Below are 12933 nucleotides of genomic sequence, written 5' to 3'. Positions count from 1 at the left end.
GAGCTCTTCTGTTCACCGCAGATAGTATAGATTTTAGTAATGAATCTGACACTCGGAAATTTTCACCCCATAGGCACCACTGTTCAGTAGCATTTGATTAAAAACCACCCCAGAGCAGAGTGTGATTACACTGGAAATCGTGAATCTGATCGCAATTAAAATTCTTATCCCAGCTTTCATTTTCTTTCAAGTCTGATAAAATGACATGCTTCAGATTGATCTCAGGTTTTTTTGTCCCTGGTTCAATGTTTTTAGGAAGAGGTGGAAACTGTTGTGTCTATGCTGATCGAGCAGGCTCGCGCGCTAGGTCGAACTGGGATGAAGAGACACCTCCGAGTTCTCCCCATGTACGCAGGACTGCCTTCCTTTGAGCAAATGAAAGTGTTTGAAAGGGTGTCCCGCAGTGTCAGAAAGGTGAGACTAGCCCAGTGACCAGGGCTGTTTGCTGCCACCTGTGGTCATGCTGGGGCCCCTTTCCTATGCACTAGGAGGATTTTTTTTTTTTAATTGAAGTGAAACTTTCTAAATAAGGTTTCTTTAAGACCTTTAGGTCAATGCTTCTGCGCAATAAATCTAAAAGCATACAATAAATAGTATATTGCAGAGATTTCTAAACCTGCCTCACAGAAGTGGTTATTACAGCAAGTGATTTCTCTTTGCCTCTTTACTGTCTGCTCAGTATTTCCCTATGGCATAATACTAGCTTGGCTTAAATGACCATCTAGGTGAATTGTGATCAGTCAGGAACAATAGAGAAGTTACTACAAATGGTACCGGTTAGCCTGTAGAGCCAAATTTAAATCAATTAATTCACGGTGTGGCTGAAAAATATTTAGCCTTGAAATTGGGTTGGGGAAGGGTATGGTGAGAAGCACTTGTTGGAAGGAGCCAGCAGGCAGCCAGTCTGCATCCTGGTTATCATCCCCTGGGCCTTACTTGGCTTTCCTTCCCATTAGATGAGGAAGGCACAGAACTGGCCCCAAACTAGCTTATTGTAGCTGTTTATCAGCAGGTGGCAGAGAATAAGTAGGGGGAGGGGTGGTCTGAGGATCCCATTCTCAATTTGGACTACTTAGAAGAAGGTGCTCAGTCTCATGCCATTGAGATGCAGTACCTCGTCTGCTCAGTCAAACGTGAACTGTGGCCAACCGTTCAGGAAGCCCAGATTCTGTGCCTGGGTTACTCTGTGTCTGGATGAGTGACTTAACTTCAAGCCCCATTTTTTTCAATGGTGAAACATAAATAAGAACTTTTGGACCAGTGGTTTTCTAGTATAAAATCTTAAATGTCTACTATATGAAAATGGTCAGAAGATTTTTATAAAATGACAGATGTAAAAGTGCCTTTAAAAAGTTCTAAATGCGGATGCCTGGGTGGCTCAGTGGTTGAGCATCTGCCTGTGGCTCAGGGCATGATCCTGGGGTACAGGCTCAAGTCCCACATCGAGCTCCCTGGGAGGAGCCTGCTGCTCCCTCTGCCTCTCTCTGTGTGTCTCTTATGAATAAATAAATAAATAAAATCTTTTTTAAAAAGTTCTAAATGCTATCTATACTCACAGACTCTGGGGGAACAGGGGCCTTGTGTTTCTTGCTCATCATACATCCCCAGCACCTTGAACGGTGCCTGCAGAGTACAGACCCTCAGGAAATAGTTGAGGTGTGAGTGAGTGAATGAATAAAGATGTTTAAGGTGATGATTTCCTTTAGTTGTACAGAAGGCAAAAACAAACATTTGCTGAGCATTTATTATGGACCAAGCACCAGGCTGTACTTGTATTTCACGTTTCATGCCCCCCACCCCCCCCAGCCCAGGAAGGCTGTAGATGTACATGTAGATGCGAGACTGCAGGAATTTAAATAATTTGTCCAAAGTCCTTATGGACCACCTTACACCTTAGGGAGAATTCAAACCCGGGACCCCCTGGCCCTGAAAATCCTGTTTTTTCCAGTATATTCAGCTGCCTCTTACAGATTGTAAATTGTTGGAAATATCTTTAATAGATCTTTGAGGATTTTGAGTAGTTTTTTAAAAGTGAAAAGAACCAAACGTCTTCTCTTTTTCCTTTTCTTGCTGTGGGGACTTAGGTGATAGTGGCCACCAATGTGGCCGAAACCTCCATTACAATCAGCGGGATTGTGTATGTGATCGACTGTGGCTTTGTGAAGCTCCGTGCCTATAATCCCAGGACAGCCATTGAGTGCTTGGTGGTGGCCCCAGTGTCTCAGGCGTCAGCCAACCAGCGCGCGGGGCGTGCTGGCCGCAGCCGCTCAGGAAAATGTTACCGCCTTTATACAGGTTAGTGTGGCGCTCCTTCAGGGCTGTTGACTTTCTCATGGTTAGCCTGAGCCCTGGAGAGCATCAGGATGGTTCCCCTCATGGGCAGAACTGCACATAAAATCCAGACCCCCTCACGAGGCCCTCTGTCCTTTGCCCCTGCTACTTTCTTCAGTCAAAACGAAGCAGTTCTCTGCTGCTGCTCTCATTGGCCAAGGCTGGCCCACAAGTTCGCAGTTACTGCCATTCCCATTCCAACTTGATGTTTAGGTGTAGACCTGCCCAGGGTAGATCTATAGCCCTGTGACCCTGTAGCCTGGGCCACGTGTCTCAGGTCCTGTCTTTCCTTTCCCTCAGCTTAACATGGTGCTTTCTTATTTTAGGAAGAACAAGAAATCCTGACTCCTGTTGGGTCTCACAGTGGGTTCCATCTTGCCTCTGGTTCAGAGCATCTTTGCAGAGCGAAAATGGCGGGTTCTCTCCTGAGACCACTGATAGAAAGCAGATAGTTGTTTGGCTCCTGCTTTCTGCCAGGCGCCATGTTAGGGTCTAAAAGAACAAGATAAAGTTATGATAAAGACCATCTCAGCCCTTCAGAAACTTTCTCTCTAGCTTTAAGGCAGCCTTGCCTTTGACAGTGATGTGTCCAGAGCTACTTTCTCTTTCTCTTTGTGGGTAATGGCACTGAGATTTCTCCTCTGTTGTCCAGACTTAATTTTCACATCATTTTTAATCCTCTTGCTCTGTCCAGCATCCATCTGCACTCACTTCCCAGATCCTAGGGTTTTGTTATTTGTCTCTTTCTTCCTTCTGATAACCATCACCTTGTTCAGTCCTTGACTCTGTTCTTTCTTGTAGCGAATGTTTACAGAACACTGCTGTAAACCAGCCTTTGTGCCGGAGTTTGGAGATCTTGGGCTAGGTGAGATGTAATCTGTGGGCACATGGTGGAGAGCCAGGTAGTGGAGGCAACCCCGCAAACAGATCGGCATGTTATAGCATGAGAGGGTTCCCATTCCGGAATGAGCCTTGAAAGCAGAGAGCAGGGAGTTACGCCACCGGGGAGGGCTTCACACTTGAGTATTTGTGCTTGATCTTATTGCCCACCCAGTGGTTATCTAGGGGAAGGGATAGCACCAAGCAAAAGGAATGGAATGTACAGGTACTTGGTAGGGAGGAAGTGGGTGGGTAAGGATGTCCATGGGAGGCGGGGGAGTTGGAGCCTGAGGCCTGAGCATCTTACTGAAGGTGCTAAGGAGGAATGATGGGAGAGGAAAGAGAGAACCAAGGTTAAAAGGCATCCAGAAATTTGGGGAAGAGAAAACAGATGTTTTGAGGTGGAATTCATATAACATAAAATTAACTTTTATTTATTTATAAAGATTGTATTTATTTATCTGAGAGAGAGAAAGGTCATGAGCAAGAGAGCCAGCACAAGCAGGGGGAGGGGCATAGGGAGCAGCAGACTCTCTGCTGAGCAGGGAGCCCAACATGGGGCTTGATCCCAGGTCCCCAGCATCATGACCTGAGCCGAAGGCAGATGCTTAACCAAATGAGCCACTCAGGCACCCCTAAAATGAACCATTTTAAATCAAAGCATTCAGTGGGATTTAATTACATTCACAACATTGTATCACTGCCTCTGTCTAGTTTCAGAATATTTCCCTCACTCTGTGCCCATTGAGCAGTTTCTCCGCAGTTCTCCCTGCCTCCTGGCAACCACCAGTCTATTCTGTCTCCATGGATTTATCTGTTTGGGATATTTCATATAAATGGGATCATACACTATGTGACCTTTTGTGTCTGGCTTCTTTTATTTAGCATAATGAATGCTAAATGTTTTCCAGGTTCGTCTCTGTTGTGTTAGTACTTCATTCTTTTTTTTTTTTTTTTTTTTTTTTTTTATGAGAGAAAGGGAGGGTAGGGGCAGAGGGAGAGAGAGAATCTCAAGCAGGCTCCACACCCAGTGCAGAGCCCAACATGGGGCTGGATCTTTGGACATGAGCCATGTCCTGAGCCAAAATCAAGAATTGGCCACTCAACTGACTGAGCCAACCTGAGTGCCCCAGTACTTCATTCTTTTTTATGGTTGACTAGGATTCTATGGATGGATATGCCACAAATTTTTTAATTCATTGGCTGATTATTTCTACCTTTTGCCTTTTGTGGATAGTTGCTACTATGAAAATGTGTATTTTGAGTCCCTGTTTTTAATTCTTTTGGGCATATACCTGGGAGTGGAATTGTGGGGTCATACAGTAATTCTATGTTGAATTCTTTTTGAAGAACTTAGGCGATTTTTAAAGAGGAAATGGCCAGCATTATCTTATGCACCAAAGAAATAAAGTACAGAATGCAGCCTAAAGACAGGTAGGTAGATTTGGTTGAAAGGTTACTGGCTCTGTCGCAGGAGCAGTTTTGGTGGAGTGGGGTTGGGTAGGGTTCACCCAACAGTAATGGGGCGCACTGTCCTCCAGCCTCTAGGCTTTCTTGGTTGACTGGCTTCCGTGAGCTTTCAGAGTGTAGCTCTGAGCAGAGTGCTGTCTGCTTAGTCCCTTAACTTTCCCAGAACCCTCCAGGACTTTTCCTAGCTCATGTTCTCCCACTGTCCACACAGCTGCCCTACACTGCATCCCAGCTGCACTCTGCTCTTCCTGAACATACTTTCTATTTTCCTACATCTGCATCTCATATCTTTGATACCTTCCTTGGGCTGTTCCCTCTGCCCAGCAGATCCCCCTTATCCTTCACATCCTTCTCTCAAATGGTAATTCCCTCATGAAGCAATCTCAAATGCTTTTTGCAGTGACTGTGCTTCCTCCTTCCCTGAGCCTCCATTCCCTTCACTGGGTCTCCGCCTTATAGGTTACTGTTTCTGGTCTTGGTCCTAGGCCCTTTCATATCACTGAAGCTTCTGGAAGCTGCACCTGCAGCTCCTGACCCAGGGCCTGACACACTTGGGTCCTCAGTAGAGTCTAATGGAATGTCATGTACTCGTGGGCAGCACTGGCTTTATGTGAGTGGCCTCTCAGCAGGTTTGTTTTCGTTACTGAGAACTTTGCTTCTCAGAGGGAGAACTCTGTCAGAAGTATGCTTGGAAAATGTGGTTATCCTACCAAAATGCCTTCCCCAAAATGCTCTTAAAATTCAAAGGGAATATCCCATGTGGAATTTCTTGCTGTTGCCTGTTCTTCAGCACCTCCCAGTTAGACCTGTGCCTTTGGCCGTTTGTACCAGTCTGTCCACGGAACACTGGTTGTCTGTTCACTCATAACCTTTTTGAAAAAATCTTCAGTGATAGTGCTGTTTCTTCTTGATACTTGTTGTTGTTTTCTTTCTCTAGTTAACTAAAGCCTTATGATCTACATGGGGTTTGGTCCATTCTAGTGCTAAGGCGGTTGAGCACATTTAAAATGTTGACTGATGTGAGAGGGATTTTTGTGGGCGGAGCATCTTTTATATAATCCGTAAGCTTTCTGGATATGTACAAAAGTGATTTAATCCCTTCTTTCCCTCCTCCCCCTGCCCTGTTTGCCAGGCTTTTATGAAAAGGCCTCTCAAAGTTTCTTCCTCTCTTCCCCCATTCCTGCCCTTCCCATCTTGGCACCTCTGTATCTTGTGTGCTTTTTCCTATTGGAAGTCATCTTTTATTCCTGATGGGGCATGCAAGCATTCATTGATCTGCTTGGGACATTATCAGATTCTGAGTATGATGCATGCCTGGCTTGTTGGTTTTAGAAGTTAGATTTGGACAATTTTTGCTCTTTGTATGATTTGGTCATTTGTTATGTTCTGGTTACCATTTTGGTGATTTACTTTGAGATTGTTCTTTATTTGTATGTGCAGTTCTTGCCTTCTAGACTTAGTGCAACCCCAGGCAGGGGTAGTGGTGCCTGGGTGCCAGTATTGGTCCAGCACATACTTCTTTCTTTGATTTCATGTTTTGCTGACAAAAAGCATGTTAAAAAAGCATTCTAAAGTAAGAGAACAGATTTTTATAAAGATACATTATTTATAAAGATATAAACTGCTAAGATACTTTTTAAATAGAATGGTCTTTTCTAAATATGAAACAACTTTGTGTTGTGATGTCATATGCATCTGATTTTAGAGTCTTAGAGCCTCTCATTAGAGAAGGAAAACTGTCCGTTGGGCATAATGATTGTGTTTGATTGTGGCATTTGACCCCAAACAGTTCTGATTTCTTATCCTCAGAGGAAGCCTTTGACAAGCTGCCTCAATGCACTGTTCCTGAGATGCAGCGTAGCAATTTGGCACCTGTCATCCTACAGCTGAAAGCACTAGGGATCGACAATGTCCTCAGGTTCCACTTCATGTCGGTAAGTCCTACCTTCTGTCTGGAATGCCCGTGGGCAAATGTCAGGACGTTAGATGAAGCACATCATCCCCCTCTCCACCCGCCCTTAGTTCGTGTGTCATGTACCCACTCAGCACCAGGCCCTGTGCAGGGTATGGGGGAGTAGAGCCCGACAGGGGAGATACAATTCCTGTTCTTGTCTGCTGGGGGGTGACAAGTAAGTGGGTAATTGCTGTGCATGGGCCCAGTGCTCTGAGAGACAGAGGAGGGGCCTCCAGCCCAGTCAGTCTTGTGCAAAGTGAGACTTGAAATCCAGGTAGGATTTCACCAGGTTAGGAGGGTGGGGGGATCCAGGATAGCAAGTGTGCATAGGTGCCTACCTGAGGGAATATCACAGGTAGGGGAGCCAGGAGGGCTTTGGTAGAGCTGTGGGGGATGTCCTCGTGGCTGATCTCCTTTCTGCTCATTTCCTGGGAGCAGGTTTCCGGGAGTGGAGTTATAGGGTCAAAGAGCTATAGTCATTTTGTACATCCTTGATGTGTGGCCAGATTGCTTTACCAGTGTAAGCTCCAGCAGTGCGTGCTGCCTGTCTCACTGTGTGTGTGTCATGCCATGTTATTTTCTTTTAGAGTTTTGCTAATTTGATTGATGTCAGGAGGGAGAAAGGCAGGAAGGGAAAAATATCTGTCCCTTATTGTTTGATTTCTCCAAAGACTTTTAAAAAACTCCATTTATTGTCCACTTTATATTTCTTCTGAATTGTTAAGCCCTTTATCTGTTAGAATTAGCATTTATTGTGATTTTTAAGAGCCCTTTAATTATTAAAGACATTAACCTTTGTCTGTAGTATTTCTTGCAACTGGTTTTTCTAGTTGTTTGTATTTTACTGGTTTTTTTAAATTTGTTTTTTTAAATGTGCAGACATTATAAATATTTCCACAGTAAAATCTTTCTGTTTGTGATTTCTTGTTATTTCTGTCCTTATAAAGCACTTTCCTCCATCTTGGTCAGTTAGTAAACATTCAGTCATATTTTCTTCCTGAATTTTTATGATTTGAAGGTTAACTCTTGTTCTGTCCCAACTGTATTGTTATGTGGTATGACAAGCCTGGATGCTCAGATAGTAAAGTCCCTAATATTATATATGTCATGATGAACTAGGTGAATGAAGGAATAGAAAATATCAGTCTCTCTCCCAAAGAAAACAACTGTGTATTTATCATAAGTATGGAAAAAAATACCCTCTTTGATTATTGGTGTATGCAAGAAATTACAGAGAAGATAAGTAATATATGCAAATTAAAAGCTTTAAGAAAATCCTCCCATCTAAGATGAAAGAAAACATGTAATGGCAAAAATGACATATCAGCATCTTGAGAACTGCAGAGCTTTTCAAGCATCATTTGGAATAAATCAAATATCCACTGAAAAAAGAGCTAAAGGAAAGGAAGCAGCACAAAAGAGACATTTGAATGTTTGGCTCCTCTAGAAGAGAAGTAAGTACAGATTGAAATAGGTGTTAGGTACCACTTCACATTAGTTAAGTGATCAAACAGGCAGTAAAATGAGAAAGTCCAAAGCCGACAGTTTGGGAAAGCAGTTTCATACTCCACTTTAGTCCTGGAGGGCTTTCTGACATTATTTTATGAACTGTAGAAATGCCTGATATTTCTTCTCAGGGAAATTTCTCCTGAAAAAATAATTTGAAAGAAGAAGAAAACTTACATATATGATCATGTTTATAGTATCATTGTATATTAAATTTTGAAATGGAATAATGAAATCATAAACTTTTGGACAACTGAAGTATGAGGAAAATACATACAAATTCATTTTCATATATTCCCTTCTGGTTATTTTCTCCCAAAACTGTGGTATTTTTATTTTTATCTTTTTATAGTTGAAATCACAGGGCACATATAATTTTGTTTATTTAGCAGTGTTAGTTATAGTAGCAAAGAACAGAAAACAACTCAGTTACCCAGGAGGAAGACAGTTGTGCATTTTATGGATTATGACCTTATTGGAATATTATGCAGCTATCCCAAGTAATCACTGTGAACTTTCTCTGGGTAAACAAAACAAAATTAAACAAAACAGTGAAAACAGAAAACCATGCGGAAAAACAAACTGAATTAGACATATACAGTCCTTCCAACTATGTTCAAACATAATGTTTGCATATGGTCCCAAATCAGATGAGGCCAGAGAGAAATACTGTGTGTTTGGGTGAAAATACTGGGAATGTGATTTAGATCCAGAGAATCAGACTGAAGGTCATGATAGCAGCTTTGCTTAACTTCAGATTGCCTAGTGTTCTCTATTTTCAGAAATTCAGATCCTGTGTATGTCATTTGCCCTCTATGGGCAAGGCCTGGCACTGGGATCTGAGAGGTCCCACCAGGGCTGCTGCAATGGAAGATTGAGACTGTGAAGGAAAAAAATCAGAAGTGTCTGATGAGAGTGTAGGAAAACAGGGAGGTTGTTCAAAGAAGGGACCCATCATTTCTGGTGGAGGGGAGCATGAGGGAAGGCTCCAAGGGGCAGTGTTTAAATCAAGCTGTGATTGAAGACCAAGTAGTACTATGGATGCTGAGAAGGAGAGGAAGGGCATTTGGGGCACCAATGTGAGTTCAAGCATGGAGGCTGGGAGCTATGGGGCACATAAGAGGGGAGAGTGGATTTGGGCAATAGTCACATTTTATGTCTGTTATCTGAGGAAATTAATCTAGGAGGATTTTTATGTTTTTACAGCCCCCTCCAGCCCAGTCGATGGTTCAAGCGTTGGAGTTACTCTATGCTCTGGGAGGTATGCCTGTCTTACGTGTTCTCTGATCTACTTATTAGATGGTATTGGTTAGATTGTATTCACGTTAGGGCTCTTAGTATCTTCAGAGATGGGACTGGTTCTCTGCATATGTATGATGCTCTTAACAACTCTTAAGCTTTATCAAAATAAAAAGATGGGACCATAATTAGATTAATAGTACATGAAGTCCAGTTATGACAGTGAATTCATAAAGCATGTTGGGACATCAGGAGCTATTAATAATCATCACTGGAGCCACACTCCTGAAAGATATCTAGAAGATTCCCTAAGAGTATGTCAAATGTTACCTCTCTAGGCCTTTTTCTCAGTCCCTCCACCCCATCCCGAAATTTCTGGCTCAGTGTTTTCTCCCTGTTTCCCCCCTCATTCCATTCCTGGAGTTTCCTGTGAAGAATTGGGTCAATGACCAGCCTATGGAATTCTTTGGGGCAAGGAAACACCAAGCTATAAAGGAACCTCTAGTCTCTTGTTTAAAAATGTAGTTTTTACTTTAAGAAAGAGAGAACTATAGTCTGAATTCATCTGTTTAGGAAGTACTTATCTTTGCTGCAGATGTTGCCCCAAGTGAACAGAATGTCTGGTTTGGTGGTAAGTTTATTTATTTATTTTTTTTGGTGGTAAGTTTAGATAGAGGTTTTGTCCTTTGAGATTGTTTTGTTCTTAACATTTTTGTTGAGGCATAATTCACATACCATATAGTTTACCCATTTAAAGTGTATAGTTCAGTGGTTTTTAATGTATTCACCCCATGTTTAGAATGTTTAAAACAGTTTTATCACCTAAGAAAAGAAATCCTGTACCCATGGGTGCTCACTCCCCACTCCCTTTCCCTTCTTCCCAACCCCAGGCAACTACTGACCTAATCTCTTTCTTTGTAGACTTGCCTGTTTTGGACATTTCACGTAAACAGGATCATATAATCTGTGGTCTTTTGCAATTGGCTTCTTTCATTCAGCACGATGTTTTCAAGAGTCATCCGTGTTATAGCGTGTGTTGATACTCATTCCTTTTTATTGCTGACTAATAAAGCATTGCTTGGATGAGATATGCCACATATTATCCTTATCCATTGAGCAATTGATGGATATTGGGGTTGTTTACCCTTTTTGGCTAAATAAAGCTGCTGTAAACATTTTTGTGCTAATTCTTGGTGGACATTCCTACCAGCAGTGTATGAGGGTTCCCCTTGCTTCAGATGATAGCAAGTTGTTATCTGTCTTCTGCATTAATAAGCATCCTAGAGGAAATGAAGTGGTATCTCATGGATTTGATTTGCATTTCTCTAATGACTAGTAATGTTAGACACTTTTTCATGTGTATTGGCCACTCATAAATCTTCTTTGGAGAAATGTCTGTTCAAATCCTTTGCTCATTTTTACTTGAGGGTACTGTCTCTTTTATTACTGAGTTGGAAGAGTTCTTTATGTGTTCTGGGTGTAAGTTTCTTTTCAGATCTGTGATTTGTGAATACTTCTTCCATTCTGTGGGTTGGCTTTTCACCTTTCTTGATGATAATTGTTTGTAGTACAAAAGTTTTAAGTTTTCACATAGTTCAGTATATGTATTCTGTTGCTTGTGCTTTTGGTGTCTTGTCTAAGAAACCATTGCCCAACCTCTCTATGGAGATCTCTCTTAGGTTTTCTTTGAAAAGTTTTTATAGTTTCAGCCCTTATATTTAGTAAGTCCGTGATCCATTTTTGAGTAAATTTTTTTTGTATGGGGTCCATTTTCATTCATTACATTTGTGATACTTCCCTGCAAAAGAATAGCCAATTACTGATGTAATTGGATCATCAGTGATTAAAAGGCCTTTAGGTGAGTCTGTGTCAAGTCAGCCCGGAGTGCATGTGTGCCAAAATAGGTTCCTGTCCCTGTTCTTAAGCATGTAGTAGGACCCTGAAAGGAAAGTTTCATGGAATAGTTTGTAATGAGTAGGGGAGAACATTGACTACTTAGAAGTTTTTCTTTTCTTTTCTTTTCTTTTTTTTTTTTAAAGATTTTATTTATTCATGAGACAGAGAGAGGGAGGGAGAGAGGCAGAGACACAGGAGAGGGAGAAGCAGGCTCCATGCAGGGAGCCTGACGTGGGACTGGATCCCTGGTCTCCAGGATCTGGCCCCACGCTGAAGGCGGCGCTAAACTGCTAAGCTACCAGGGCTGCCCAGAGTTTTTCATTTGGATTGATTTGCCTCTAATCCAACAGAATGAAAGTTAAAATATTTTCTAATTCTTCACTGCCCTAAGTAAGCTGGAAAAGGCAGAGGAATTAAGGCACCTGACTTAATTTATAGTTACAAGCTGAATTATCACCTTTCAAGAGATGATTATATGGGAACAGAAGAGAAAATTACCTTTCCTGTCTTACTCTGAGCTCTGCAGCATGTTTTTTTAATGGCATATCTTGGGAATAGTCTGAATGGCAATAAAGTAGTAGTCAGCATCTTGGGAATCCCATACCTGGATATTGGTTAGTGGTGAAGAGGCAAGGAAAGATGTGGGGAATTGGATTCTGCCCTGTTCAGTAAATTGCCCAGGAGGTAGTTGGATGAATGGTTCTGGTGTTGGCATCCAAGAGAGATCTGGGCAAACATTTAGATTCCCAGTCCCTGGCCTTGTAATTGCTCTCATAGTGTGAGAGGATCAGAGGGTATGGGATACCATTCTGGAACATCTGTGCTTGGAAGGAGCTGTGTCTGGGCTGTGTGAGGGGAATGGGGAGTGAGAGGAGGCTGCAGGGCCATTTCCTTGGAATGAAGTTCTTAAATAGAAGCTATTAGAAGTATCAGTTTTTCAAAATTGGGTATTCAGAAGCTCAGAGGCGGTCTTTTCTTCTTTTAATTTAATAGCATTCTGATGTAAGATTGAGTTTGGTAGCATGATTCATCTTTTTGGACAACTTTTCTAACGCACATCATCGTTTATCCTCCTGATAACTGTCTATCTTCCAACACTTTGGTTCATGCCTTCTGATTTTTGTTGTTCTTACGGCAGGTCTGGACAAAGACTGTCGCTTAACTGAACCACTTGGCATGAGAGTTGCAGAGTTTCCTTTGAATCCCATGTTTGCAAAAATGCTGCTCGAATCAGGTATGTGGAGACCAACAGTTCTCGTAGATTCTGTCAGAGGATTACTTCTTGAATTTTGTGTACCCTAGGGAAGGGGGCACGATATATTCTGAGCAGTGAAAGAGCTAATGCTGTCTGATTTGGGGCATGTTGTTAACTGGAGATTCTGTGTCAGTCACCATTAAACACTTTTTGTTTGTTTCCTGGGGAACTAGAACTGATGCCTGATTTGTTTTTTTTTTTGTTTTGTTTTTGTTTTTGTTTTTTTGAAACTGGGAAGTTCTTTATTTTTTATTTATTTTAATTATGGTAAAAAATATATGAAATTTTACCATTTTCAACTGTACAGTTCTGAGGCATTAAGTACACTCACATTGTCGTTCAGCCCTTATCACTCCATTTCCAGAACTTTTCATCTTTTCAGACTGAAACTCTGTCCCCATTA

At 41.9% G+C, this 12933-nt stretch overlaps 1 protein-coding gene across 2 annotated transcripts in view; it reads left to right on the top strand.

Annotated features, from left to right (window-relative positions):
- Window positions 1-12933, top strand: part of DHX35 (DEAH-box helicase 35) — a 65999-nt gene that overhangs the window by 35359 nt on the left and 17707 nt on the right. For both annotated transcript variants that reach the window (XM_026009665.2, XM_072735858.1), the window contains 5 exons: window positions 256-414; window positions 2085-2295; window positions 6490-6614; window positions 9347-9401; window positions 12414-12509. In XM_026009665.2, coding sequence (XP_025865450.2) covers window positions 256-414; window positions 2085-2295; window positions 6490-6614; window positions 9347-9401; window positions 12414-12509 — 646 coding nt within the window. The remainder of the gene's footprint in view (window positions 1-255; window positions 415-2084; window positions 2296-6489; window positions 6615-9346; window positions 9402-12413; window positions 12510-12933) is intronic.

The sequence above is a fragment of the Vulpes vulpes genome, chromosome 14, assembly GCF_048418805.1.
Source record: "Vulpes vulpes isolate BD-2025 chromosome 14, VulVul3, whole genome shotgun sequence".
Classification (NCBI taxonomy): domain Eukaryota; kingdom Metazoa; phylum Chordata; class Mammalia; order Carnivora; family Canidae; genus Vulpes; species Vulpes vulpes.
This window is presented reverse-complemented; position numbering and strand designations above follow the sequence as displayed.